The sequence below is a fragment of the Anser anser genome (genome assembly GCF_964211835.1).
Source record: "Anser anser genome assembly, chromosome: 18".
NCBI lineage: Eukaryota > Metazoa > Chordata > Aves > Anseriformes > Anatidae > Anser > Anser anser.
The window spans coordinates 1,756,169-1,783,697 of record NC_139739.1 but is presented as its reverse complement, the minus strand read 5'-3'; the positions used below and the strand labels follow the sequence as shown (position 1 = coordinate 1,783,697).

General features: G+C 57.6%; 3 protein-coding genes across 4 annotated transcripts in view; 2 read left to right on the top strand and 1 right to left on the bottom strand.

Annotated features, from left to right (window-relative positions):
* Window positions 1–57: 57 nt before the first annotated feature.
* ALKBH2 (alkB homolog 2, alpha-ketoglutarate dependent dioxygenase) lies at window positions 58–1,617 on the bottom strand (the record flags this gene model as incomplete). Its single annotated transcript, XM_083804553.1, has 3 exons — window positions 58–855; window positions 992–1,190; window positions 1,407–1,617. The coding sequence occupies 3 exons, from the start codon at window positions 1,615–1,617 to the stop codon at window positions 546–548; spliced, it is 720 nt and encodes a 239-aa protein (XP_083660679.1). The 3' UTR covers window positions 58–545.
* Window positions 1,618–1,694: 77 nt separating this feature from the next.
* Window positions 1,695–6,418, top strand: UNG (uracil DNA glycosylase). 2 transcript variants are annotated; one of them, XM_083804128.1, is made up of 7 exons: window positions 1,696–1,850; window positions 2,320–2,532; window positions 2,622–2,717; window positions 3,383–3,480; window positions 4,140–4,228; window positions 4,325–4,503; window positions 5,013–6,418. In XM_083804128.1, exons 1-7 carry the CDS (start codon window positions 1,761–1,763, stop codon window positions 5,151–5,153), a joined length of 906 nt encoding a protein of 301 aa, XP_083660254.1. In that variant the 5' UTR covers window positions 1,696–1,760; the 3' UTR covers window positions 5,154–6,418. The 2 variants fall into 2 exon arrangements, with proteins under 2 accessions (XP_083660255.1, XP_083660254.1); XM_083804129.1 differs by lacking the exon at window positions 2,622–2,717 and having other exon boundaries at window positions 1,695–1,850.
* A 355-nt stretch (window positions 6,419–6,773) lies between these two features.
* ACACB (acetyl-CoA carboxylase beta) overlaps window positions 6,774–27,529 on the top strand; it is a 25,287-nt gene continuing 4,531 nt past the window's right edge. Inside the window, exons 1-45 of the mRNA XM_083804134.1 lie at window positions 6,774–6,940; window positions 7,736–8,178; window positions 11,222–11,354; window positions 11,809–11,947; window positions 12,148–12,257; window positions 12,657–12,738; window positions 13,098–13,196; window positions 13,507–13,616; window positions 13,827–13,937; window positions 14,126–14,335; window positions 14,561–14,731; window positions 15,036–15,197; window positions 15,394–15,557; window positions 16,299–16,449; window positions 16,534–16,637; window positions 17,285–17,366; window positions 17,875–18,020; window positions 18,090–18,240; window positions 18,342–18,476; window positions 18,912–19,058; window positions 19,180–19,368; window positions 19,784–19,884; window positions 19,963–20,051; window positions 20,127–20,251; window positions 20,722–20,835; window positions 20,903–21,016; window positions 21,282–21,371; window positions 21,492–21,610; window positions 21,818–21,955; window positions 22,036–22,135; window positions 22,237–22,344; window positions 22,452–22,508; window positions 22,871–22,912; window positions 22,998–23,213; window positions 23,344–23,499; window positions 24,095–24,298; window positions 24,549–24,704; window positions 25,090–25,212; window positions 25,415–25,684; window positions 25,999–26,096; window positions 26,255–26,375; window positions 26,568–26,678; window positions 26,913–27,056; window positions 27,140–27,260; window positions 27,423–27,519. Of these exons, the coding sequence (XP_083660260.1) occupies window positions 7,745–8,178; window positions 11,222–11,354; window positions 11,809–11,947; window positions 12,148–12,257; window positions 12,657–12,738; window positions 13,098–13,196; window positions 13,507–13,616; window positions 13,827–13,937; window positions 14,126–14,335; window positions 14,561–14,731; window positions 15,036–15,197; window positions 15,394–15,557; window positions 16,299–16,449; window positions 16,534–16,637; window positions 17,285–17,366; window positions 17,875–18,020; window positions 18,090–18,240; window positions 18,342–18,476; window positions 18,912–19,058; window positions 19,180–19,368; window positions 19,784–19,884; window positions 19,963–20,051; window positions 20,127–20,251; window positions 20,722–20,835; window positions 20,903–21,016; window positions 21,282–21,371; window positions 21,492–21,610; window positions 21,818–21,955; window positions 22,036–22,135; window positions 22,237–22,344; window positions 22,452–22,508; window positions 22,871–22,912; window positions 22,998–23,213; window positions 23,344–23,499; window positions 24,095–24,298; window positions 24,549–24,704; window positions 25,090–25,212; window positions 25,415–25,684; window positions 25,999–26,096; window positions 26,255–26,375; window positions 26,568–26,678; window positions 26,913–27,056; window positions 27,140–27,260; window positions 27,423–27,519 (6,044 nt within the window). The 5' untranslated portion in view covers window positions 6,774–6,940; window positions 7,736–7,744. The remainder of the gene's footprint in view (window positions 6,941–7,735; window positions 8,179–11,221; window positions 11,355–11,808; window positions 11,948–12,147; window positions 12,258–12,656; window positions 12,739–13,097; window positions 13,197–13,506; window positions 13,617–13,826; window positions 13,938–14,125; window positions 14,336–14,560; window positions 14,732–15,035; window positions 15,198–15,393; window positions 15,558–16,298; window positions 16,450–16,533; window positions 16,638–17,284; window positions 17,367–17,874; window positions 18,021–18,089; window positions 18,241–18,341; window positions 18,477–18,911; window positions 19,059–19,179; window positions 19,369–19,783; window positions 19,885–19,962; window positions 20,052–20,126; window positions 20,252–20,721; window positions 20,836–20,902; window positions 21,017–21,281; window positions 21,372–21,491; window positions 21,611–21,817; window positions 21,956–22,035; window positions 22,136–22,236; window positions 22,345–22,451; window positions 22,509–22,870; window positions 22,913–22,997; window positions 23,214–23,343; window positions 23,500–24,094; window positions 24,299–24,548; window positions 24,705–25,089; window positions 25,213–25,414; window positions 25,685–25,998; window positions 26,097–26,254; window positions 26,376–26,567; window positions 26,679–26,912; window positions 27,057–27,139; window positions 27,261–27,422; window positions 27,520–27,529) is intronic.

Below are 27,529 nucleotides of genomic sequence, written 5' to 3'. Positions count from 1 at the left end.
ACTGTACAGCATATTGCACTCACTGTGTTTGTATCTTAGCAATCCTCCTTTCACGGTGGTCTCATTTGTATTTTATTTTTAAAAACAAGCAACGTGTAACTCCTTGACAGAACATATTAGAAAGTGTCAGGCAATGAATGCTGTCAGCTTACAGGCTCACTCGGAATGATCACACCTTGCACTTTATAGAATTTACAAACTTTTCACCGCTATCTCAATGATACAGAGTATTTTGATCTTTCTGAGCAAGCGGCCAGATTAAGATCAGATGAGAACAAACTTCCTCCCGACCAAAACAAGGGTATTACTCATTAAAAATATGTGTGTCAGCAGGACTACAGCAACAGCATACTGACAAAGCATTCTTGGCACTGCAGATCAATAGTTGCACTATTTATTAGCAAATTACCAGGTATACTATCAACTTTTCTGGTTTAATGCTTTGGATTGTCAAAGACTGTTTGAGGCAGAAACTGGCAGCCATACTGGGGAAGAAAACCTTCATTTTCAGAGTCTAAAGACCGGGTGCTTGATCGCTGAGTATCTCACTTCTTGTCTATAGCTATCACTTTCCGAAACGTCAGGTTGATCCTCGGACTGAGCACCCTCTTGCGGACGGGCAGGCTGTGATACCAGTACACGTTGGTGGGGTACTTCATCATCAGCAGGCTGCCGTGGGCTAGCTGCAGCGTGACGGGCTTGATGCGGCGCGTTGCATTTTTCCCTCGGGAATCACAGTGCCTAAAAACAAAGTCCCTGCAGGCTCCGAAGGACACAGACGCGATGGGGCTGCGTGGGACCAGTTCTCTCTCGTCATCTCGGTGTTCGCCTATGTGGTCCAGACCGTCTTTGTATCTGTAAGCGGAATAATTAGTTCTCCCAGTTCCATAAAATGAACGTCAAACAATTTTTCAGTGATCTATTGACACTCAAGCAAGCAATTTTTCATCTGAACGACAAGCTGCTCGATGCAGTCGGACACCTGACGTACCTGTTAATGAGGACAAAATTAAAGTTGTGTCCCGTGACCGAGGCAACGCGGTCCCTGATGTGTTCGAGGACTGGGATCCATGGCTCGGGAGAAAAGGTGACCCCCGAGTACGTGTACGTCAGCTCGGGGTCTCCATAGACTGCCTGCCTCCTGGGAATGCTGTGCCATTTGCCGAAGACGTGCAGCTTGGTCTGGTCGTCTGCTCAAACGAGAGGCAAAGGGGTCGGGGTTAGCTCCGCGGCCCGGTTACCGGGGGATGCCACCACCCCGGGATGTCCCCCCCAGGGGATGTCCCCCCCCCCCCGAGTTCCCGGGTCCCGCAGGCAGCAGCTGACAGCCGCCCACCTCTGTTTCTCCCCCCCGGTGCCGCCGCCGTTCCCTCCCCGCTCGGCGGCGGCGGCTCCCGGGCGCTCACCCGGCCGGTACCGCACGTCCCGCTCCAGCCGCCGCAGGACGCCGTCCGCCTCGGCGGGGCCGAACAGCAGCCGGTACTCGCAGCTCAGGCCCTGCCCGCGGATCTGGCGGCAGGGGGGCGGCGGCGGCACGGGCACGGGCACGGCCCCCCCGTCCTCCCCCTCCGCCTCCTCCTCCTCCGGCCGCGGCCTCTTCCCGCACCTCCCCGCCATCAGCCCCCGGTGCCGCGAGCCGCGGATGCGCGCGCGGAGCCCCGCCCCCCGCCCCGCCCCGCCCCTCGCCCCGCCCCCTCGTCCGGTTTTGGCGCCAATTCGCCTCCCCAGCCCACGCGGGTCCCGCCGCCGCCGCCGCAGCCATGATCGGGCAGCGCACGCTGCTCTCCTTCTTCGGCCCCGCGCCCGCCAGGAAGCGCAGCCGCTCCCCGGAGCCGGGCGGCGATGCGGAGGTGATGGGGAGAGGGATGCGGGGAGCGGCTGCTGGGGGGAGCGGGGACCTGGGGGTACACGGGGGGCGGGGGGGTGCCGGTGTCCCGGGGGGGATGCGGGGCTCCGGTCCCGTCCCAACGCCGCGGCGCCGCCCCGCCAAAGGAGCCCGCGCTCCGCCGGCGCCCCATGGGCTCGGGGGGCATCCTCAGGGCACGGTTGCTAGGTAGACTGGCCCCGCGCCGCTGCGGCTGGCCAATAGGGAGGAGCGGACCGTCTGCCCGCGGCCAATAGGAAATTCAGAGCGCGCGGGGGGCGGGGCTCGGCGCTGTTTTGCCGCGAAAAAGCCGCGTGGGGCGCGGGCACCGCGGGACCGCCCTGAGCGGGGCGGAGCGGGGCGCGGAACGGCTCGGAATGGCGTCCGGGCCGCTCCGGGGGCTCGGCCAGAGGCTGGGCCCGCTCTGCAGCCGCCTGCTCGTTCGCCGTTTCCAGGCCGGTGGTGCCGCCGCCGCCGCCAAGAAGGCGAAGGCTGCGGGGAGCGAGGCGGGCGGGGCCTCGCCGCTGAGCCCGGAGCAGCAGGAGCGGATCCGCAGGAACAAGGAGGCGGCGCTGCAGCGGCTGGCAGAGCGCAACGTGCCGCCGGGCTTCGGGGAGAGCTGGCGGCGGCAGCTGGCCAAGGAGTTCTCCAAGCCCTACTTCCTGGAGGTGAGCGCCGGGCCGGGGTGGGGGGGGGGTCCCGGTCCCGGTCCCGGTCCCGGTCCCGGTCCCTGCTGATCCGCCCGCTCTGCCCGCAGCTGATGGCCTTCGTGGCGGAGGAGAGGAAGCGGCACACCGTGTACCCGCCCCCGGAGCAGGTCTTCACCTGGACGCAGATGTGCGACTTCAGGGATGTGAGTGCGGCTGGGGGGGTGCCAGTCTCGGGGGGGGGGGAACGGGCACGGCTGTGGGGTCCTGCGGGCTGCCCCGGCGTGGGTGCCGCTGGCTCACAGCACCTGCGGGTCCCGCTCTGTCGATCTCCTCCCACACCCAAGTTCAGTTTTGATGTTTTATTGCCGGCTGTGGGCTTTCCCTTAAACATTCAATGGGGCTCTTGACCTTATTTTTAGCGTTATCGGCATATAACATAGTGCCTGTTTTTGCATCTTGTACAACTTGCTTTTTTCCACTATGTTAATGAGCTGTAATTAAAAATATGTGTGACTGGCTTAGGTAATCCCCTTGGCAATAAGCTGTGTTTGTAATCGTGGATATCACTGTGAATGAGTCGTAAAATTCAAATCTAAGGAAACCTCCTTGGAAAATACCCTCGTAGTGTTGTGGATTTTTGAAAGCTTTGGTTGTTTGTACTCAAAGTACTTCCATAACCTTGGCAGAAAAACTGCGGTGAGTTTAGACTTAGGTAGGAGCTGTGTTCCTTAACTTGTGTGTAGTGAGGTATGTCGGTTCTTTGGGTTTTTGTCTGCCTGTTTTAGGATAGAGCTTGCTTGTAAGCTTTTTTTTCTCTTTTGGCAATAATGCTGATTGCAACTCAGTAATAATAAAGTTCTGCTTTCAGGTGAAGGTTGTAATCTTGGGACAAGATCCCTATCATGGACCTAATCAAGCTCATGGGCTCTGTTTCAGTGTCCAGAAGCCCGTTCCACCTCCACCCAGGTATGGCAGTACTCAATTTGCAAAAGTACTGTTATTTACAAACTATTTATTCTGTTACGCATGGCTGCAAGTCAGATCATTGACAGGGGATATGTCACAGCTGCTGAACCTTGAGTTGTGCATTGCCTAGAGGAAAGATCATTTTGAAGATGTGCATAATTCTCTGGAGGTAGCATTCTGAAGAGCATGCTTAGACTTAAATTTACACTTGTGGTGCTGAGGCCTTCTCCTAAAGCATCTAGCCAGGCACACAAAGAGGCCTTGTTGCCCAGCTGCTACAAACGGCTGCGTTATCTTAAATGATTAAATTAAAATCAATAATCTCATTGTTTAGTGTAAGAGCAGTAAGCGGCGCTGTCTGCTCTTATCTTTAAACGTGCACTTCTAAGAGCACAGGTGTGTCTTAGTTGTTGGCAGTGAATTTATGAGACTTGGATGCTGCTGGAAGTGCTTGCAAGGTTAGGACTTGCTTGATAACTGGTAGGAAAGGCAAAGCTCTAATTTTCCAAGGAGGAGTAATAGTAACTTAAGTAGAAATTGAATAAAGATTCTGAGATACCTTATCATATAAGTTTTGCTGAATATCTAAATACCAGATCATTAGTTTGCTTCAGAAGCATAATTTTAAGTCTCATTTTTCCTTCCCTTCCTGCCCCCAGCTTAGAAAATATTTACAAGGAACTGTCTACTGATATCGAAGACTTCACTCACCCCGGTCATGGAGATCTAACAGGGTGGGCCAAGCAAGGTAAGTTAACTGAGATCCTAGGAACGCCTCCAGTTACTCACCATTTCTCAGGGGAAGCAGGAAAAGGCAGTTAACGTGGCTTTGTTTGTGTGCTAGGCGTGCTCCTGCTCAATGCTGTCCTCACGGTGCGAGCTCACCAGGCCACCTCCCACAAGGAGAAGGGCTGGGAGCAGTTCACAGATGTGGTGGTGTCCTGGCTGAACAAGAACTTGGATGGCGTTGTCTTCATGCTCTGGGGAGCCTACGCGCAGAAGAAAGGCAGCTCTATTGACAGGGTACAGATTATTTCTCTTTTCAGACTTTTTTTTTGTCAGTTGAATGGTGGACACTAGAGGGCAGTTTCCTTACAGAGTTGAGTTTTTCCTCCCTGCTTGAACTCTGCTGTCAAACTTGTCTTTTTGTTCTAGCTTGGTCTTTGCCAGAATTAGGCAACAAAAGTGGAGCAAGCGTAACCTCTTGCTCTCAGAAGAGCATCCAGTTGATGACCCAGACAGTATTTCTAGGAAGGGTCTTGTGAATAAGGGTAAAATTTGTTAGGATTACAGCAACTGAGAAAAGGGCTGGGTGTTGTTGTTTCTGTGCACAGCCCCTCCTGCCTCTGCTCAGTGGAACAAAAGTCTTTGCCTTCATGGCTGGGTTTTTGGGCCTTCCTTTCTCAGGAGAGACCGAGGAAATGTGGAGAGGAAATTACATCTGCTTGCTAGGAAGTGGAGCAGCCAGCCTCGTCCAGGGAGATAAAACCATGCAGATCTAATGAGGTTTTTTTTCCTTTTACCTTTCACAGAAGCGCCACCACGTCCTGCAGACGGTTCATCCTTCGCCTCTCTCTGTGAACAGGGGATTTTTTGGCTGTCGGCATTTCTCTAAGACAAACGAATTGCTGAAGAAATCCGGCAAGAAGCCCATTGACTGGAGAGCGCTCTGAGCTGCGAGCATGAGCTGTGGGGTCTGGTGGTCAGAAACAGCCCCTGTTTCAAGGGTTGTCTCGTTTCTGCAGAACTTCTGCTGACCTGAGATTGTTCTCCTGACGTTGTTCAAGGAACAAAAGACCTAACTCTCGGATTCTCTTTTGTTTTAAGAGCAAATTTGAATGTTATGTGGACTGTTTTGACTACTTTTTGAACAGATTTCAGCCTGGTTTGAAGCAAAGGAAAACAGTTCCATGTTAATTTGTGTTTGTTATGATGGGAAAATGTTTGCTTGTGAAGGGATGTGAATTGTTACAGGTTAAGCTGTTCAGCTTTTGTAAATAACGCCTTGCCTTACCTCTTCCTCCTTAGCATTTTGCTGTGCAAATCTGGGTTTCTTTTTTGGGGGAGTGAAACTAGAGCCACTCTGATTCCCCTTGTGGGAGAAGACTTTTTTTTCGCCCCCCGTTTTTGCTACAGATGCAAGATTTATTAGAAACACAAGTTCTTGGGACTGTTAATACACTGTCATATGCTTTACTTGCTGTGTCTGTTCTCAAGGTTTCAGGGCTAACCTGCCCAGCAGCCAAGGGCAGCCTGTGACCAACACTCCGGTCATGTTCTGAGCTTTTTGTTCCCAAAGGAAACATGCCCTTTAAAGGGGGATCTAAGGGTTTTTTTTAGACTGTGTGCTGTGTTAATCACTTGGTTGACAGGTAAGCTGTGATGACGATGAACCCTGGGGTGATCCTGTATGGCGTATACCACTGGAGCTGGATCGCTGGATGTTCTGTAAAATCAGAACATAAGATACGAAAGCGGTCTCAAAAAAAAAAAAAAGCTCCTGTGCTGAGTGGGGATTTTCCTGCAGATCTCACTGACAAATAACTGCTGATTTCAACAGAAGTTTTGTCCATCGAGGTTTGCCAGTTGATGGGCTGAAGGTTTCAGATCAGATCTTTTAAGATTGTAACACAGAGATAGTTTTGTGCTTTGCCTTCATAGAAGTAAAAGGAGGGTTCTAGCCACTGTAGAAAATAGCTCATCATCACTCCAGGCGGAAGATGAGGACTTGTTGCTTCTGGGTTTCCAGTCCAGCTTTGACTTCATACTTTCTTTTAATGAAAGTGCCTTGTTCTGTACTCAAGTTTTTATAGAATGCCCTTGTAAACCTTTCTTTTGTATTTACTCTGAAAGGTAACACTAGTCAAGTTTTCAAATGTGTTGAGGTTTGTTTGTTTTTCCAGATTTGTTTTTTTTTAAATAAAAACTTCTCCGTTTATGTTGTGCTGTGATCTGATATGGTTAGAAAGGAGCTGTGGGGGGGGCCTGGGTGAGACCTGACTGGGGGCTGCTGGCCAAGGGCTGGCCGGGAGCTCCTCTTCGTCACCCTACGCAGGCCCGGCACCTTTGTCCCACAAGGATCGGGTGTCGCCGCCTCTGCTTTCCACTCTCTCCTCCAGCAGAAGTTTTCCAGGCGTGCTAACAGGGAAATATTTCAGCTTGACGTTAGCGTCACGTGCGAGCGAGGAAAACCTAACGCAGGCTGTGGGGGCCTGAAATGTGAAACCCCGCGGGCGGTCAGGCGATGCCCCCAGCCTGCAGGCCCTGGGGGGGGCAAGGACACGCGCTTCTCCCCCCCCAGCACACAGCGGTCACCCGGCCTGGCGAGGGGACCGAGTGCCACCAGCCCTGATAAACGCGGCCAGGGCGGCGTGGCGGGGCCCGGCCCGGAGCTGAGGCCCCTCAGGTGGCCAAGTCTGGGTTTGGGCTCGTCCCGGGACGCCGGGGGCTCGGAGCGATGGTGAGTGGCCCCAGTTGGGTTTTGTGATGCCGGGGGTTAAATACAGCTGCTGCCGGGGATTTTGGGGGGGGTGGTGGGATTGGGGACCCCCTCCATGGGTACATGCGGAGCTGTGAAGTGGGGGGGCTGACGTGGGGACATGAGGGGTGCACGGAGGAGCCCTGCAGCCCCTAGGATGGGCTCTTTCTTAATAATAAACCAACAAAATGAGCATTAGTGCTGAGTGTTTGTTGAGATGGAGGGGGGGAGGTCACACCTCACAGGACGGGAGCACGGCGGTTCCCCCCTTTGTCGTTCCTCCCCCCCTCAACAGTTCACAGAACTGATTTTTTTCGGTTTAACAGCCACCCTGCCCTGAGGACCCAGCGTGGCTGGGGTCACCCCTGTCACCACAGGGCTGCTGCTACCCTTGGGTGACAGTGGCTGGGGGCGCCCGGGGCCACCCCCTCACCGCATGGCGCCCATTTTAGCCCCCTGAGCGGCAGCCTCCAGCCGCGGGGTGGCTGTTCCCATCCCGACGGAAGAGCAGCGCCGCTGCTGCCAAGATGCTGGTTTTGGAAGTGAAAAAGCAGCTCCGAGTGCTGGCGGCTGAGGTGGGGAGGGGTGGGCTGGGTGCTGTGGGGAGCACGGGGAGGGTACGGGGGGGGCTCCCATCCCCTGGCTGTGATGGCTGGCGGTGTCGGGGCTGCCGCTGGCTCCGGCAGCTCGGAGCTGGGCGGAAAGGATCCCCCGATGGTCGAGCTCAGCCCGTGATGCAGCAAAACTGCTCAGGGAGCGTCTCCGGCTTCTCCCCAGGGCAACTGAATGGTGCTGGTGGCCGCGCTCCTGCTGATCCTCGCGCTGCTGATCTGCCTCAAGATGTCCAGCTCTAGCCTCAGGAAGGAGGAGATGCCCGAGCAGAGCCCGGCCCCGCTGCCCCCCTCAGGGCCCGCAGCCCCCCTGGCACAGCCAAGCCCCCCGGCACAGCCAAGCCCCCCGGCCCCAAGCCTCCCTCTGCAGCTCGGCAGGGCTGCCGCGGGGGAGCAGGAGCAGATCGCGGTGTACAACCCCGCCGCTCTCCGCCGGCCGGCCTTGGCCAAATTTGTGCTGGGCTCCTTCGATGAAAACTCCTCCGACGATGAGGTGGTGGCTGCAGCCTTCAGGGTGGGCGGCCGGCGCAGCAGCCTGGCCGGCGCAGGGGGAGCCGGTGCTGAGGCCCCCGCCGTGACCGCCTCGTTGGAGCCCACCGTGGGCATGAGGTATGACGTGAGGGGTCGGGAGCCAAAAGGAGCGGTTTCAGGCCAGGCAGATGCTTTTTGGGTGGTGCATTTCTCCAACCTCGGGGCCCTTGTTGCTAAAAAAAAAAAAAAAACCCACACCTGCAGGTGCTTAGCAGATCACCGCACTGATGTCCCAGTCCTGCCCCCTGCGCCTTTGGTGCTGCACAAAAACCCCTGATAATAAGGCTAACAGCAGCACCCTGGAAAGAGGGGTGGATGTGTCTGAGAGGCCCTGTGTGACAGCAGTGTCGTGCACCTGGATCTCCAGCAAGGATGTCTGGAACGGGGTTGCTTTTTACAGTGATTTTGGATGTCAAGAAATGGGTTGGAAACCGCTTTTTGTGTGTGTGTGATGTTCCTTTAAGTGCAAACCCCAGCCCTGAAGCCAACGTACCAAATTTCTGCCGTTTTCTCTTCCTCTTTTGTTTTCCTGTTTCTCTCTGTCCCTGCACCACCTCCCCGTGCATTGGCCACAGCTGTGCTTGGTGCAGGACCGGGGGGGCGTTGGGACATGGGGGGGCTCTTGCACAACGAGACGAAATTGGTGTTGGTCTTGGTGCTGAGCCTGGGGGACGAGCAGTGGGTGCCGCTGGCATTTGCCCTGCAGCCTGGGTGCCTGTTTTGTGCACGAGCATCACTGGCTGCATTTGGGGGGGGGGGGGGGGGATAGATCTCCAAATTAAGCTGAGTCCTGTGATGGGGCACTTGTGTGTGCACTTACCCATGAATTTGCACGTGCAGTTGCACTTGCACATGTATTTGTACACGCATGTATTGCCCTGCGCCCTTGGGGCCAGGTCCCACAGGGGCCGGGTCCTGCTGCCAGCCCAGCTGCTGCAAGCACTTTCCTTCTTCTATCGGGGGGGTACATTGATGTGCCCCCAGGGGGTCGTGGGGTGCTGCCGTGCCCCCATGCAGCCTGGCAGGCTCGCTGCGGCTGTCCCCGGGGCTGCCCCAGAGCAGCTGGAGGTGGGGGGCACTTGCTGGTGGTTTTGCTGCGGTGTTTGGGAAAGCAGCGAAGCCCTCCTGCCCATCCTCTGCCCTTGCAGCCATTCCAGATGAATTACTAAAGGAAAAAAAGTAACACTTCGGTGGTTTTGCTGTGTGATGAGTTGATGAAAAGCAGGTGAGCCTTATTCTGTGGGTAGTGCCCCACTTATTCTGGCTGAGTTACAAAACCATTTTTTTTTTTTTTAACCAGAAGATGCAGGAATGGGGGAGCTTCTTTCTCTTGTCAGTACCGAGTTTTCCAAAACATCTCTTGGCTTCTCAAACCTCAGTTTGAGTAAGAGCCTAGACTGACCCGAGCCCGCAGGAGCAATGCTCCGTGCCATTTGTGCAAGGGGACAGGAGCCGCTGCCTGCTGGCAGCACCCGACAGCTTCCCAGGCAAATGCAGCTGACGACAATTATAAATAACTGGAAACAAAGCCTTGCTGCCCGGCTCCTCCGCTCCCACCACGGTTAAAAATAAAAGACCTTTGCGGGAACGCATTATGAAAACCGACAGCCCGGCCGCCGAGCTCAGCCAAACGGTGCCTTCTTGTTGAGCTGGGAGTTCGGAAGGTGTCAGGCACCGCCTCGCTAGTGGGCCCCGCTGCTTTTCGTCTGCGCTTTACCATGGGAGGAATTTTCTTCCGTCAGCACCTGACGCACGCTGGGGAGGCGGCTGCTGCGGTTTGCAGGATGGCACGGGTGCGTTGGCGCTGGTTTGCAGGGGGCTCGGGGCTGTGGGGGGGGAAGCCGAGCTGCTGAGCAGCAGGGGGGATGCCCTGGGAAGCGATAAATGGATAACTTTGTAAAATTGTGGCTATTCGTAAAATATCCTGAGTGTATGGAGGGAATGGGACGTTTCCTGACCTCCCAGGGGGTGTCGGCATGTTTCTCCTTAAAATAAATGTGCCGCTAGTGTGAAGTCTGGTCATTTGGGGGTGCTTGTCCTTCTCCCTTCACTTATTTGTAGCTCGCTCTTGGAATTCTAACCAAAGGTCCGATGTCATTAGGCCTGGCTGGGTGATGAGGGGAGAATGTGGATCTGGTAATTAAAAGAGAAAGTTGCTTACAACTTCTGGATGGCAGCAGGGATGTGCCATATGGCTGTGGGGGCACGAGGGTCGTCCCACCGCTGAGCCCTTGGGGCCGGCCCAGCCACCAGCACGGCCCCCCGGCTGCCCCCTGCGGCTGTGGGGTGGGAGACCAGGAACGGCCCCGGTGCTTGTGGAGATGCCTTCAGGGGAAAACTGTGCTAGGGGTGAGCCCTCCTGGTGATGTGATGCGCCCGGGGAGTTATTTCGGGGATTTCAGGGCCACGGAGCGGGCAGGATGGGGTCTGACCCAGTACTGACCCGGGGGTGCTGTCGCTGCAGGCTGTGCAAGAGCAAATCCCCAAAAGAGCTTTTGGGGAAGGAACGCCACGCTCCTTCCAAGCCTTGCTCGCAGAGCGCTGCCTGCTCTTTGCCCTCCCTCAGCAACCCCGGGGCAGGCTCAGGGTGGGCTCAGGGGCACCCGGGCTTCCAAACCTCAGGGTTTCGTCCTGTGTGCCGGGGCCTCAGCCAGCCCCTGGGGCTGCCAAACACGGTGCATAGACGTGGACCTGCGGCCGCTCCGTGTCCTCGGAGGTCACCTGCGCTTTTCCCAGGGGTGGGGAGTCGAAATCACAAAATCCTCTGCTCATCCCGAACTGCTCGTCCTGTTTAGCTCAGCTGGAAGTGGTTTTCACTGCAGTTTTGCGGCAGGTGCTAAACGTCCCTGGAGAGAGCCCACTGGGTGAGGGGGAGCTGGTAGCACGGGGAGCGCCTTCTTTGTGTTCCCTGCAGGAGCCAGCAGCTGAGGGCTGGCTTTTTGCTTTCATCAGAGGAAACCGCGGAGGAGGCAAAGTCTTATCTGGGTCTTTGCTGGCTCGTGCTAAGCCGCCGGCTGCCCCCAGGACTGACTCCTCCCAGGCAGCCTGGGCGGGCAGGAGCCTTCGCCGTGCTCCCAGCTGGTTTGCGCCCCTCGCTGATGTCTCTCCCGTCCCGCTGCAGGCCTAGCATGTCCGGGCTGCACCTGGCGAAGCGCGGCCGCGAGCACAGGAAGATGGACCTGCAGCGGGACTTCACCGTCGCCTCGCCCGCCGAGTTCGTCACCCGCTTCGGGGGGAACCGTGTCATCGAGAAGGTGGCTTCCCGCGCAGCCCTGCCTGTGCCTGGCGGCGGGGTGCTCGCTTTTCGCCGTGTATCCTTGTGCTCCCCGTGCTGCCCACATCCCCCTGGAGCAGACAGAGCCCTTGTCCCCTCGGCTTCACACCCCCCCCCTCGGAGAGCAGAGCCCTCTGAATGCTGTTGTGCACTCATGCACTACATGAGTGACACTAATTAAGGCCGAAGTCCTGTTCTTCGTTAGCTCCAGGCTGCTGTTAATGAGCCTCGCCAGCCTGTCCACCTGTCTGTGGCTTGGCTTTTCTCCTCACCTTGCTCCCAGCTGGAACTGCCCAACGTCTTGCCCCAAACCCTGCCCCTGCGCTGCCATTCCTGGGGCTGCACGCCCACCCGTGCCCCTCCACAGCCAGGAGGGTTTCAGCTCCCTCGCCCCCACGCTTGCTCCTCTCACCCCCCTGTCTCTGTCCCCACAGGTCCTGATCGCCAACAACGGCATCGCCGCCGTCAAGTGCATGCGCTCCATCCGCCGGTGGGCCTACGAGATGTTCCGAAACGAGCGTGCCATTCGCTTTGTGGTCATGGTTACCCCCGAAGATCTCAAGGCTAACGCAGGTAATTTCTGAAACCGCTCCAAGGAGCGGTGCCTCCCAACCTGGGGCTGAGCAGGGACGGCCCTCCCCTCCTTCCCCCATTGCTGCCTGGGATGTGGGATGCTCTGCTCAGCCTGGGGTCACCCACTGCCTTTCCATGCATCCAGGTCTGGGAGTAAATAACTTTCCCCACTCCCACTGCCACCACGTGCTGTCTTTCAGAGTACATCAAAATGGCTGATCACTACGTGCCCGTCCCTGGGGGGGCCAACAACAACAACTACGCCAACGTGGAGCTGATCGTGGACATTTCCAAACGGATCCCGGTCCAGGTAACAGCTGCTCGCTGGCCTCCCACTTCTTTGCTGGGCTTGCCCTGATGACTTAGAGGACTACCAGCTTTGTGTGGAGGGCAAAGCTGAAGGGGATGGTGTGGAAATTGGCAGAGACATTTCCCTTGGCCCCCATGGTCTGGGAAACAGGGAAAGGCACGAAGATTTGCTGTGATTTAGGACCATTTAAGTGTGATTTGGGACCATGCTGGTGCCAGGATGCCCAGCTCCCATGCCAGCAAGGGCTGCGATTAATTGTCGGGAGCCCCCAGGGGAAACACAGAGAGCAGAAGGGGTGCTCTGAGTGGGGTGATGCCCATCATCAGGCATGATGCCATGGCCAAAGGGAGGTGCTGGTGCAGCAGATAATGGCTTGTGCTTCTCCCTGTCTTGTTCCAGGCTGTATGGGCTGGCTGGGGACATGCCTCGGAAAACCCCAAGCTGCCAGAGCTGCTGCAGAAAAATGGGATAGCTTTCCTAGGTAAGGTCTGGCTGCTTTCCATTCGCTGGAGGGAGCAGTGGGCACTGGGAAGCGGGCGCGTGCACGCTTGGTCCTCAGTGACACCAGTTTCACGCATCTGTGCGTGCATCTGCCTGTTTCGTGTGTCGTGGATGGGAGCAGACCTCCTGGGCTGCCCCTTGGAGAGGGGTTGAGCTCCATCCCGCACTGCACAATGGGTCTGGGGGGGGTATTTCCTGCACCCCTGCCTTCGCAGAGGGGCCATCCCCATGGCGGATGGTGCCAGCTCGGTGGGGAGCAGCTTTTTGCAGTGTCGATCACCTCTGGGCAGTGGGGATGGGCCGGCTGGCCCAGCTCATCCCTTCCCTCCTCGTCCAAAGGTCCCCCCAGCGATGCCATGTGGGCCCTGGGGGACAAAGTCGCCTCCACCATTGTGGCTCAGACAGTCCAGATCCCCACGCTGCCGTGGAGCGGGAGCGGTAAGTGCCTCCATGTGGCCCTACACACCCTCCCCATGCCCGTTTCTCTGCTCCCTGCCTCTCCTTCTCTCCCAAAGCAAGTGCCGGGGCTGGGGGTCCCTGTCTCAGCTGGCCACAGGGTGGCTGTTGACACTGGCGACCCCACAGCAGCTGGTTTGGGCAGAGGGTTTTTGGGGATGGGGTACATGGACCCAGGGGAAGTGGCATGTGTCCCCGTGGGATCCCCAGCTACCCTGGGCATAACCAGCAGGCAGTCCCCGTGGTGGCCCTGCCACCCCTTTGGTGACCGTGTCCCTGGGCGTGCTCACAGGTCTAGTGGCCCAGTGGTCTGAGGAGGACCAGAAGGGTCAGCAGATGATCAGCATCCCCCTCGAGACGTACGCGCAGGGCTGTGTGAAGGATGTGGAGGAAGGCCTGGAGGTAAAGCTGAGCCCACGGGCAGCCGCTTGTCCCCTGTGCACCACCTTTTCTCTTCGGAGCCTGCAGGCTTCAGCCCTTCTGGGCTCCCAGCCACACACCAGCAATGCGCGGACGTTTTGACAGCAGTGTGTCCCTCTGTGTGGGTGCAGCTCAGGATGAGCCGGCTGGGGTCCAGAGCTCTTTGGCCTCCCCAGTCCTTGTTCCCCTCAGGTGGCCAAGAAGATCGGCTACCCGCTGATGGTCAAGGCAGCAGAAGGTGGGGGGGGCAAAGGCATCCGAAAAGTGGAGGCAGCAGAGGAATTGGGTGCCTGCTTCCGACAGGTGAGAGGTGCCTGGAGCCCTTGTCTTGTCCCTCCCTGTCCCCTCAGCCAGGCTGGGACACGCACCAGGGTCCTGCTCCCACCCTAGGCACCTAGTGCTTCCCTCCTGGGCTTGCTGCAGGACCTGGGATTAATTTTGGAGGTAAATTTAAATTTAGATGCTGAAGTGTGACCCTCTCTCTGCCGCAGGTGCAGGCAGAGGCACCTGGGTCCCCCATCTTCCTGATGCAGCTGGCTCAGCACGCGCGGCACCTGGAGGTGCAGGTGCTGGCCGATGAGTACGGCAACGCCATCTCCCTCTTCGGCCGTGACTGCTCCATTCAACGCCGGCACCAGAAGATCATCGAGGAGGCACCCACCACTATCGCAGCTCCTGCTGTCATCGAGGTGATGGAGAAGGTGGGTGGCCCCAGCCTGCAGGTGACAAAGAGAAGATGGCCTGTTCCTTGCTGGGTTTCCCATGGTTTTGGGGCACCAGGGCCTCCCCAAAAATGCCCGTTGGGCTTGCTCGTGTCCTTTGATCCGTGCAGGGACACTGCTGCCGTTTTGTCCGGGACAACCCTGGCTCTGCAGTGGTGAATCGAGGGGCGTTTCTCAGCGCCGTGGTTTCACGCTCTCCTGCAGTGTGCGGTCCGCCTGGCACAGATGGTGGGCTACGTGAGCACGGGCACCGTGGAGTACCTCTACAGTGAGGACGGGAGCTTCCACTTCCTCGAGCTGAACCCGCGCCTGCAGGTCGAGCACCCTTGCACGGAAATGATTGCAGATGTGAACCTCCCCGCTGCCCAGCTCCAGGTACCTGCATGCACGTGGGTGACTTCACAAGCTGTATAAAAGGAAGAAATGTTGCAGTTTAGGGAAAAGCGCTAGGTTGGAGGCTTGCAGAGGGAAGCTGTCCCATATAGCAGTGTGTAGGGTGCAGGCAGAATCACTGCGATGTCCCTCCTTCTGCTCCTGCTCCTTGCCTGGAGGAGCTGTCTGCAGCACAGCTCCTCTTCCCATTGCTCTTCATTCAGACCATCTGGCGGTGTCGCTGAGCTGTCATTTTGACGCTAAAGCCTTGTTCCAGCAGCTGAAGCCCTCTTTCTTGCTCCTGCAGATTGCAATGGGCATCCCCTTGCACAGGATAAAAGACATCCGTGTGCTGTACGGGGAGAGCCCGTGGGGCGATACGCCCATCTGCTTCAACAGCCCCACCAACGCCCCCGTGCCCAGGGGCCACGTCATCGCGGCGCGCATCACCAGCGAGAACCCCGAGGAGGTGAGCCCTGGGGACACGAGGACCCTGCTGCTGGGGGGCGAACCGGGCACGGTCCTCCCCAGCAGGACAGAGCTGGAGGGAATTCAGCCCACGGGGTGAATTAAATCTTCATAAAAGGCAAAGAGGTTCCCCCTTCCCTGTTTACGCCGCGTGAGTTCCAAGCCCGCTTTCTAAAAGCCTTCTGCTCTTTGTTCAGGGTTTCAAGCCCAGCTCAGGGACAGTGCAGGAGCTGAACTTCCGCAGCAGCAAGAACGTCTGGGGGTACTTCAGCGTGGCAGCTGCCGGGGGTCTGCACGAATTTGCCGATTCCCAGTTTGGGCACTGCTTCTCGTGGGGAGAGAACCGGGAGGAGGCCATTTCGTGAGTGTGGCACTCAGGGCTGAGAGCGAGTGTCCTCAGAAAGACTCACAATAGGTGCCCGAGCCAGGAAAGCCGGCTCTTATCTCAGCCACTGAGCAGCTTATTTGTGTTGCAGAGGCTGTTTGATTGAAGCCACAGTTTTCAAACCGCAGCGGTGTTATGGCCCCAGTTAATCAACGTGGTTCTTAAAGACAGTCACGTTCTTAGTGCCAGTGAGCAGCAGCAGTGTTCATTCAGTAATTAGGCAACATGTAACGGGACTGTCCTTGGGTATTTAAGAGTTTTAAGTCAAAGCTTTATATTACATCGAACAGTAAATTTCTCAACAAACTGGAAAAAACCCTGAAGAGCAAAGAGCTGGAGAGCCATGCTCTTGTCACTGTATCATCCCCTTCCTGCCCTGTGGGAATGTTTTGTCCAGGCGCAAGGGCATCTAGGGCCGGGCACTCCTTGTTCCAATCCCTGTGCTTTCTTCCTGCAGCCTTTGGCTGCTACATAACAGCCCCTTCAGCCCCTTGGTACGTTGATGGGCTAACGGCGACTGAGCCCCTCAAACGTGCTGCATGCGGAGCTGGTGAGCACCTGCCCTGAGCAGGGGGTGGAAAACAAGGGAGCTCCTGGTGTCTGAAGTGCCTGGGGACAGCTTAGAAGGCAGGGGAAGTGTGTTTGGATGCAGCAGAGCCCTGCTTCGTCGTTAACAGAATGTTTTTGTGTTTTTTTTTTTTTTTTTCTCCCTGAAAGGAATATGGTGGTGGCCCTGAAAGAGCTCTCCATCCGCGGGGATTTCCGGACCACGGTGGAGTATCTGGTTAAACTTCTGGAGACAGAGAGCTTCCAGAACAACGAGATCGACACTGGCTGGCTGGACCATCTGATCGCCGAGAAAGTGCAGGTGGAGGAGACTGGCCCCTGCAGCCCCCGGGGTCACCTCTCCCTTCCCTGAGGAGACCCCAACCCCCTTATTTGCAACCCCCAGGCAGAGAAGCCGGACACGATGCTGGGTGTCGTCTGTGGTGCCCTGAACGTTGCAGACGCTGCCTTCAGGACGTGCATGACTGACTTTCTGCACTCGCTGGAGAGGTGCAGGGGGGGAGCTGCCCGTGCTGGGGCTGTGGGACCCGATGGCCATGGGCACAGGGGACACAGGGAGTGCACCCCTAAAGGGCTGCTCCTGAAATCTGTGTGGCTCCTGCAAGCACGGAGACCTGGGTTTTGCTTTCCCTTGGCCATTTTCTTTCTTATTTTTGTTTTGCAAATTTGGAGGCAGTGCCTCTGGGCGATGTAGCAGCACGGGAACACAGGATGTGCTGTGACTCACAGGGCTCTGGCTTCTCAATATTGCTTTATCCAGACAGGGGAACAATGTTCCGCATGGCTGTGAGAACAGCCTTCAAGGGAAAGCAGCTCAGCTGAATGCAGCTTGTTTTTGTTTTTGTGCTCAAGCACCAAGGTTATTCCTCTGGCCTTGGAGGACGCACGGAGCTCTCCTCCGTGCCTTTATCTGAACGTGTTTGCCAGCTCCTGGCCTGCCTCCGGATGTGTTTTTAAGAGGCGTTCACGTGGGTTGTGTATAAATGGCTGCCTGTCCCCTCTGGTCACCTTAGTGCCCTCCCCACGCGGCCCGGTGCCAGCAGCACGGCTGACACCTCACCCACTTGGCTCCCTGAGGGCTCGCACAGGCGAGGAATGAAACGCTTGTGGTGCCTGACCCTGCCATTGTGTTTCAGGGGCCAGGTGCTGCCCGCAGCCTCCTTGCTGAACATCGTTGACGTGGAGCTCATCTACGAGGGTGTGAAGTACGTTCTCCAGGTAAGGGCTGTGCTGTGCTCCTCAGGAGCTGGCTGCAGCGCTTGCTGGCACCACAGGCTTCTCCTCGGGACAAGGACGTGTTCTTCTGTCCCGCTGAGAGGAGGGAGATGCAATAAATATGAGGCTGTCCTTTAAAAATGTGCAACATAAAAATGAGTTTGGTAACCTCATTTAAACAAGACAGACATAGTCATACATCCCGTAGCCCAGATCTTAATAAAGAGCTTCCTTTTCTTGCTTTTAAAGCTGAAGGTCATGAAAAATACTCCCTAAAAAAAAAAAAAGCAGAGGATGAGCCATGGTTGTGAGTTAATGCAGCTCTTGGCTGGGTGTTGAACCAGCTCTTCAAAAAGAGCCTCCAGCCTCCCGTCCCATGGCAGTTTTTTCCTCCCAAGCGCTGGGAGATGCTCACACACACACACACACACACACCCCGCCAGCCCCTCGAAACCCCATGGCACACATTTCGGAGGTCTGACTGAAGTCTGTGTCTGGCTGCCGCCTGCAGGTTGCCCGCCAGTCCTTGACCACGTACGTCATCATCATGAACCGCACTCACATCGAGATAGACGTGCACCGCCTCAACGACGGGGGGCTGCTTCTCTCCTACAACGGCAACAGCTACACCACCTACATGAAGGAGGAGATCGACAGGTACCTCCTCGCTGCGCCCTTCTCTGCGGCGGCCACAGGACCACGGTGAGACATTTCCCTCTCCCTAAGGTACCGCATCACCATCGGCAACAAAACGTGTGACTTCGAGAAGGAGAAGGACCCGACGGTGCTGCGCTCACCCTCCGCGGGGAAGCTGCTGCAGTACACGGTGGACGACGGCGGGCACCTCGCCGAAGGGAGCGTGTTTGCGGAGATCGAGGTGAGCGCGTTCCCGGAGCTCTGGTGCGTGGCTCAGGATCAAACCCTTTAGCAGCAGAGCGGTGGTGGGTGCACTTGCATTTTCCCCCCGTCTTCACGCAGGTGATGAAGATCATCATGACGCTGACGGTGGAGGAGGCAGGGCGGGTGCACTACGTCAAGCGGCCGGGCGCGCTGCTGGAGGCAGGCTGCGTCATAGCCCGCCTCGAGCTGGACGACCCCACCAAAGTGAAGCCTGTGAGTCCGCGGGGTGTCGGGGATGCCTGCTGGGGGACAGAGCTGAGAAGCAGCCCGGGACTGGGGTGTGGGTGGGGATGTGCCCTTGTCCTGGCACAGGGTGGCACTGCACGCCCATGCTGTGTCCCCAGCTGGCTGCGTTGGGGCTGGCATGGTGCTGGGTAAGCATTCTGCGCGTGCTTGCTCAGGGTACAGAAGTTAACGTGCATGGTTTAGTGTAGCTATAATGCTCTGTCTACGTCTGCAGTTTTTCTGCATCTTTTTCATGACGTGGTACTGGCAGAAACACGAAGCTGACCGTTAGGTGCTTCTTCCAACCAAAAGCAGATGCTGGAGGGGTCACGCTGGGTTCTGCTGGGGCAGCTGCGGCTTCTTGGTGCTCAGCCCCGTATTGGCAAGGACCCAGGCCAGCCTGCCTCTCTCCGCTTTCTCCAGGCGCAGCCGTTCACAGGGGGGCTCCCGGCCCAGCAGACCCTCCCCATCACCGGCGAGAAGCAGCACCAGGTGCTCCGCAACGTGCTGGACAACCTCACCAACGTGATGAACGGGTACTGCCTGCCCGAGCCCTACTTCAGTGCCAAGGTGGGTGCCGGGGCAAAGAGCGTCCCCGGCTCCTGGCAGCCCCCGTGCCCTGCACGATGGGCAGCACCGGGGGTGCGCGCGGTGCCGGGGTGCAGGCAGCACCAGCCCCTGCTCCCTGCAGGTGAAGGAGTGGGTGGCGCAGCTGATGAAAACCCTGCGGGACCCCTCCTTGCCCCTCCTGGAGCTGCAGGAAATCATGACGAGCATTTCGGGAAGAATCCCTCTCTCCGTGGAGAAGTCGATCCGGAAGGTGATGGCACAGTATGCCAGCAACATCACCTCCGTGCTCTGCCGCTTTCCCAGCCAGCAGGTGAGCAGCTTGGCCTCCGCTTCCCTTTTCAGCTAGAGCCAGCTAGGAATTTCTGCCTGAATTTGTCCTGCCAAGAGGTGATATAAATAAAAAAGTGATGGGGAAAAGTTTATGTTCTTTATGTTTATATTTATATATGTTTATATATCTTTATATGTGTTTTTATATCTTTATGTTTATATTTATATGTTATTTATTTTATTAAATTAATTGTATTTAATTATTTATATTTATTTATATATCTTTACATTTTTATATATGTTTATTTTACATTTTTTATGTTTATATTTATTCGTCACTTTGCATTTTTCACTTGGGGGTGGGGGAATGACCCTGAAAGTCCCCGCGCGCGGCAGTGCTCTCCTCAGCAGAGCAGGCGGCCCTGAGCAATGCCGACCCCTGTGTGCCCTCGCAGATAGCCACGGTGCTGGACACCCACGCAGCCACGCTGCAGAGGAAGGCCGAACGGGAGGTCTTCTTCATGAACACGCAGAGCGTGGTGCAGCTGGTGCAGAGGTGAGCCTGGTGCTCCCTGTGTCCCCCTGTGTCCCCCCCCACACCCCCCGACAGCACGCCGGGCTCTTTGCTCCCCAGGTACCGCAGTGGCATCCGCGGCTACATGAAGGCAGTGGTGCTGGACCTGCTGCGGCGCTACCTGCAAGTGGAGATGCAGTTCCAGCAAGGTGAGGGCTTGGGGGCTCCGGGGACTGGGGGGCTCTCGGGGGGGGCTTCGGGGCTCACGGTGCTCTGCCCCACAGCTCACTACGACAAGTGCGTCATCAGCCTGCGGGAACAGCACAAACCTGACATGACTCCAGTGCTCGAGAGCATCTTCTCCCATGCCCAGGTGGCGAAGAAGAACCTGCTGGTGACCATGTTAATTGTGAGTGCGGCCCGTGCAGCAGCAAAGGGTTGCGGCAGGGAAAAGCCTGTAAGCTGAGGCGAGCTCCATATCGCTGTGGGACGGGAAAAGGCTGCCCCAGTACCCAGCTGCCTGTGGCCATCACAGCCCTGCGCTATCCCCGTGAAAATATCCCCGCACAGCCCTGCGCTATCCCACTTGATAAATTTTCTTTCCTCTCTTCTGTTCAACGCATCCACAGGGTCTGGGTTTGCATTCAAGCATCCATTTCTGTTTCACCATGTGGCTGCCGTGCTAAGGGGGTCTTCATGTCCGCTCCTTAGCATTACACTGCTACACTTCTTTCAAAGAGCAGAATTTTGCCCGTTGTCATCCCTGTTCCCTGCACGGGGTCTTGTCCCTGTTGTCCCCACCGGGCTGGGGACGTGTGGTGGTGCTGCCCGCAGCAAGGAGCCAGCTCGCACCTCGACATCACGGTGTGTGCATTGCAGGACCAGCTGTGTGGCCGTGACCCCACGCTGACGGACGAGCTGACGGCCATCCTAAACGAGCTGACACAGCTCAGCAAGACTGAACACTCCAAAGTGGCGCTGAGAGCCCGGCAGGTCAGTGAGCACCGCGCTGGGCTGTCCCCATCCCTGTCCCCACTCCCAGTCACCTCTCCTCTTGCAGGTGCTCATCGCCTCTCACCTGCCCTCCTACGAGCTGCGGCACAACCAGGTGGAGTCCATATTCCTCTCTGCTATCGACATGTACGGACATGAATTCTGCCCTGAGAACCTGAAGGTTGGGAACCTCGTGTTTCTCTACTGAAGCAATTTTACTTTTGGGTGGCTCTGGTGAGGAGGTCTGCTCCGCAAGTAGCTTAAGCTTAAAAATAGCCCAAAAAGCAATTAAAGCCTCGCTGTGGTGTCAGTGTCTGTCCCACTGTCAGCGCTCCTCTGCAGCCCACGCTGGGGGACCCCACTGAGATGTGCCTCCCACTGTCCTGTGATGGGCCAAGGGGGGGTCCCACTCCACCCTTGCCCTAAATTTTGCTTTCTCCCTTCAGAAACTGATCCTCTCGGAAACCACCATTTTCGATGTGCTGCCCATCTTCTTCTACCACACCAACCAGGTTGTGCGCATGGCAGCGCTGGAGGTGAGGGCCGGGTGGGGGTACAGGGGGGTGTCTGTGCCTTCCCCGAGGTGCGCAGACGTTCAGAGCAGGAGCAGGGATGCAGCAGCAAACGTCGGTAACCCCCCATCGTCCCCCTCCCAGGTGTACGTGCGGCGCGGGTACATCGCCTACGAGCTGAACAGCCTGCAGCACCGGCAGCTCTCGGACGGCACCTGCCTGGTGGAGTTCCAGTTCATGCTGCCCTTCTCCCACCCCAACAGGTACCCCCACTTTTTATGCCACCTCCTCCAGAGGAGGTCCTTTTTGCAAAGCTGTTGGATTTATTTCTCCAAAGTGTGGGGACCCTGCCCGGGGAGCAGGATGAGCCCTTTCTAGGTCAGGGTCTTGTGCAGGACCTGTGTGGTCCTTGCTGGGACCAAGGAGTGGTGCCTGCCCGCGGCTGACAGCTGCCTTGCTGCCCCGTGCAGGATGTCTGTCCCCATCAGCATCTCCAACCCCGACCTGGCCCGGCACAGCACCGAGCTCTTCATGGACAGCGGCTTTTCTCCCCTGAGCCAGCGCATGGGAGCCATGGTGGCCTTCGACAAATTCGAGGACTTCACGAGGTGGGAGGGTCGTGGTGCTGTCCTGTTGGGCTGGGGGGGCAAAGTGTTGGCTTCTCACCCCATCCCTGCTGTCTGGGCAGGAACTTCGATGAAGTGATCTCGTGCTTTGCCGACCCGCCTTTGGAGAGCTCGCTCTTCAGCGAGGCACGAGCCACCGTCTATGAGGAGGAGGATGCCAAGGTGGGCACTGCACTGTTCCTGTCCCCCCTGGGTGGTGCAGGGCTGCTGGCAGCGCTGCTGGGCTGAAGCAGCGGGGCTGAGTGGGGGGGTCTCACTGCCAGAACATCCGCGAGGAGCCAATCCACATCCTCAACATCGCGCTGCGCTGCGCAGACCACATGGAGGACGAGAAGCTGGTGCCGATCTTCAGAGCCTTTGCCCAGTCCAAGGTGCACCAAACGGGCCGCACCCTGCCAGCTGGGACCCTGTACCCCAGTGGCTGCCCCCTCCACAGGCCGGCCCCTGTGCTCTGACCCTCCCTTCTGTTTCCCCGCAGAAAACCATCCTTGTCGACTGTGGTCTCCGGAGAATCACATTTCTCATTGCCCAGCAGGTCAGTGCTGACTGAATGCTAAGAGTGGCTTTGGACACGTTGTGCTTCTGCCACTCGAGCACTGAGAGATGGCGTTCCGCATGTCGGGAGGGAGAGCTGGGAATCAACCAACAGGGGATTCGATGAATGATTTATCTCCTGTATTATCCTTCATGCTGCTGACGTGTCCAGTAACGTGTGGTTCCTGTGTGGTCCCTCCATACCTTTCAGTTCCCTTTAAAAGGCGTTGATTAGGCACAGCTCTTTTCTCTTTTGGGGTGGAGGAAACCTAGTGGTTCTTATTTTTAGTGAGTTCTCTGAAAATCAGAAAAAGTCTCTGTGTGCCAGGTTTATTGATGTTTTGTCTTTCCCCTTTTTTCTAGAGAGAATTCCCAAAGTTTTTCACATTCAGAGCCAGGGACGAGGTAGGAGCTGTCCCCCTCCGCTGGGATGGAGCGGGGTCTGTCCCCGCGGGCTGGCCGCTGACTCTCTCGCCCCGTGCCGCCCCAGTTCGCAGAGGACCGCATCTACCGGCACCTGGAGCCGGCGCTGGCCTTCCAGCTGGAGCTGAGCCGCATGCGCAACTTCGACCTGACGGCCATCCCCTGCGCCAACCACAAGATGCACCTCTACCTGGGCGCCGCCAAGGTGCAGGCGGGCACCGAGGCCACCGACTACCGCTTCTTCATCCGCGCCATCGTGCGGCACTCGGACCTCATCACCAAGGCAAGACGGCCCCGGCCCATGGGAGATGGGGGCTGGCTGCTGCGGGAGAGCCCCGGCCCGGGGTGGAGGCTGTGGCACCTTGGGCAAGAGGGTTTCTCTGGCCGCCTGAGAGCCGCCTCATGCACCGCAGGAGGCCTCCTTTGAGTACCTGCAGAACGAGGGCGAGCGGCTGCTCCTGGAGGCGATGGATGAGCTGGAGGTGGCCTTCAACAACACCAGCGTCCGCACCGACTGCAACCACATCTTCCTCAACTTTGTCCCAACTGTCGTCATGGACCCCTCCAAGGTGCGTTTCTGGGTGTACTGCTTCCTGGTGCTGAGCCGGGGATGGAGACTGCCTCATCCCCGGGCTCGGTTCTGCTGCACGGTTGGGCTGCCACCCTCCGCACCGGCTGCTGGACCCAGTGCACACCCGGCCTCGGACGGGGGATTGATTTGGCAGCCCCAGAGGCTCCTGCAGGTTACTTTTGTGTCTGTGGGCTTGTTCGCTGTGGGCTTTTTGATGGAGAGAGGCTGAGATTTCACACCTCGAAATGAGTCAGGGCTTTTTGCATGGGCTTGGACAAGCAGCGATTTGCTGGAGGGTGCAAGGGTGAGTGGAGGGCTCTGCCCCCTGGCAGCACATGTCATGAAAGCAGAGGCTGTGTATGTTAAGGGGAATGCAAGGCGCCGTCTTTCCCTCTTTCCAGTGGAGAGGCTGGATGGCAGAACTGGCCCCTGGCAGGGAGGAAGGGAGGGAAGGGGCTTGCCCAGAGCAAACCTGAAGTGGCTGTTGAGGTGGAGATGCCATGGGGCTTCTCCAAGCTCAGCATCGCACGCTCGAGGACAATGGTGTCCCTAGGGCTGCAGAGCCACCCACCCGTGTGCTGTCCCATACCCAGATCGAGGAGTCGGTACGGTCCATGGTGATGCGCTACGGCAGCCGCCTCTGGAAGCTGCGGGTCCTGCAGGCCGAGGTGAAGATCAACATCCGCCTGACGCCCACCACCGCGGCCATCCCCATCCGCCTCTTCCTGACCAACGAGTCCGGCTACTACCTGGACATCAGCCTCTACAAGGAAGTGAGGGACTCCGGCACCGGCAACGTGAGTTCCCACAGGAGGTGGCAGCACGCAGGAACCCCACCACGACCACCCCAAACCCCTCCCGAGTCCCCAGGCAGGGTCCTGTGCTCAAGAACAAGCAGCTGCCAGCTGTGGCAAAGCCGTGGGGCTGTTCCTGCAGAAGCCCTGGTGCAGCTGCAGTGTTGGTTTGTCCCAGAGCCCAGCGCTGTGCAGCGACCTTCTCTGTGTCCCTCCCCTCTGCGCTGCCCCAACGCTCTGCCCTTCTCTCCAGATCATGTTCCAGTCGTACGGGGACAAGCAAGGGCCGCAGCATGGGATGCTCATCAACACCCCCTACGTCACCAAGGACCTGCTTCAGGCCAAGCGCTTCCAGGCGCAGTCCTTGGGCACCACCTACGTGTACGACTTCCCAGAGATGATCAGGCAGGTGGGTCTGGTGGAGCAGAGAGGCTCCAAATGATTGAATTTCCTTTTCTTTCCCTCCCTTCCCACGTTTTCCCATCTTGAGTGGAATTCCTTTCCTCTGAGCTGGCAAAGACAAAACAGAAAGAGCCCAAACCCCCCATGATTTTGGTTATATGAAACATTTCAAAACTGATTCCTAGCGCTTGCAAGTTGCCATAGCTGTATTCACAAAGAATGTGAACCAGAAAGCCCTGGGGCAAGGAGGACTGCAGCAGGACTCTGACACAAAATTTCTGCTCACGCAAAGTCCCAGCCTGCTGCAGAAGTGCGTGTCCACACTCGGTGACGGCCTTGGAGCAGCCGTGGCCACGTGTTTTCAGCCTGCTCCATGTGCCGTGTCTCTGCAGGCTCTCTTCAAGCTGTGGGGCTCCTCAGACCTGTACCCCAAGGATGTCCTGACGTACACAGAGCTGGTTCTGGACTCCCAAGGACACCTGGTGCAGATGAACAGGCTGCCTGGAGGCAATGAGGTAGCAGGGAATGATCTGGGAGCAGGGTGGTGGGAAGCTGTGCTGTCACCGGTGGGAACAGCTGGTGGCTTCCCCGGTCCAGCTGTGCACAAAGCCCGGGGGATGCTCCCCAAACAGGAGCTTTGTCGGCTGATGAAGTCTCAGCTCTGCCCTCCTTGCTCCGGAGGAGCCAGCCCTGTGACACTGTGCCGTTTTGGGGCAGGTGGGGATGGTTGCCTTCAAAATGAAGCTGAAGACCCCCGAGTACCCGAAGGGCCGGGATATCATGCTCATCTGCAACGACATCACGCACAAGATCGGCTCCTTCGGGCCGGAGGAGGACCTGGTCTTCCTGCGGGCCTCGGAGCTGGCCCGGGCTGAAGGCATCCCCCGCGTCTACATCGCCGCCAACAGCGGCGCCCGCATCGGCTTTGCCGAGGAGATAAAACACATGTTCCAAGTGGCCTGGGTGGACCCCGAGGATCCCTACAAGGTGTGTGAGCACCTCGCCTTTGGCCATCAGGGAGAGCAACAGAGGACTTATTTGGGGAAGGACCGGAGATAAACTGGGAGACAAAACGGCAGGATGTGAGCCCCCCATCAGCACCCAGTGCCACGGGGACGGTTCCCTCCACCTTCCCTGGTGGGGTGGAGATGAAAGTGCCTGTGCTGGTACAGCTGCTCTGTCCAGCCCTGGTCCTGACCCCGCTGTGAGGACAGCTCTGGGATGGGTTTGGAGCGCTCTGTGTCCCCTGTGAGCGTGCACAAACGGGCACTGCAGCTCGTTCTCCTCCTCTTTGTTTTCAGGGGTTCAAGTACCTGTACCTGACTCCCCAGGACTACACAAGGATCAGTGCCATGAACTCGGTGCACTGCGAGCATGTGGAGGAAGGGGGCGAGTCCAGGTGAGCCCTGCTGTCCTGCGGGGACACCCCCCAGCCCTGCCCCGCGTCTCTGCCAATGCAGGTCCCACATCCTGGCTCAGCATCCTGCTGGTCCCACCACGCAAGGGAACGCTCCCCCCTGTCCTCCCCATGCCATCCCAGCTCCGCCTTTCCCCCAGGTACGTCCTCCTGGACATCATTGGGAAGGACAACGGATTTGGGGTGGAAAACCTGCAAGCTGCTGGCACCATCGCTGGGGAGTCCTCTCGTGCCTACGATGAAATAGTGACCATCAGCATGGTACAGCCTCAGACCTTCCCCTGCTCCACTCCTCCCCAATCCTCCTTGGTTTTAACATCTCCTGGAGGGAACAACGGGATGTAGCAAGCGACCTGGTGCATCCCACCTGTGCCAGACCCCTGCAGAGCCAGACAGCATCACTGCTGCAGCCTGTTCTCCCCCGTAACTCCATGTCCTTGTGTGTGCGCCCAGGTGACGTGTCGTGCCATCGGGATCGGCGCGTACCTGGTGAGGCTGGGCCAGCGCGTCATCCAGGTGGAGAACTCCCACATCATCCTCACCGGCGTCACAGCTCTCAATAAGGTACCCTGCTCCAGCACACAGCCTCCCCCAGTGCTGTCCCCATCCCGTGGGAAGAGGTGGCAGTTCCCTGGCAGTCTGCTTTAACATCAGCCTGCGTAGGCAGAGGTGGGAATTCAAATCCCTCAAACCAGAGGGGATGAACCTAGACGAAGGTTTGACAGCAAATAGAGTAAGGAGAGGCAGCTGCTGTGCTAGCAGAGCCCCACCTGTGTTTCTGTTCATAATTCCACCTAGGTGTTGGGGCGTGAAGTTTACACATCCAATAACCAGCTGGGGGGCGTGCAGATCATGCACAACAACGGCGTTTCCCACGTCATTGTCCCAGATGACTTTGAAGGGGTCTACACCATCCTGCAGTGGCTCTCGTACATGCCCAAGGTAGGAAGGTGCTGCAGGATGGCAGCGCGGGGTGTTAGGGGGTTCCTGGCTGCTGACCTGCCCTCCGGGGCTCTCCCTTACAGGATAACCGGAGCCCAGTGCCCGTTACTGCCATAAGCGACCCCGTTGAAAGAGAAATTGATTTTGTCCCTTCCAAAGTCCCCTATGACCCCAGGTGGATGCTGGCAGGGAGGCCTCACCCAAGTAAGTGAGAACAGCCCGAGACCTCTGCAGCAGCGTGCCCAAATGCATCCCGTGGCTGCAAACTCTCCCGTCCTGGTGCAGAAAGTGCTTTTTGCTGCACGTCAGTGCACAGAAAACCAGCACTCGCAGTAGTGTCACTCCTCTTTCCCCTTTGCTCTGCAGCTCTCAAGGGGACGTGGCAGAGCGGCTTCTTTGACCAGGGAAGCTTCCAGGAGATCATGAGGCCGTGGGCTCAGACGGTCGTGGTTGGCAGAGCGAGGTACTGCTGG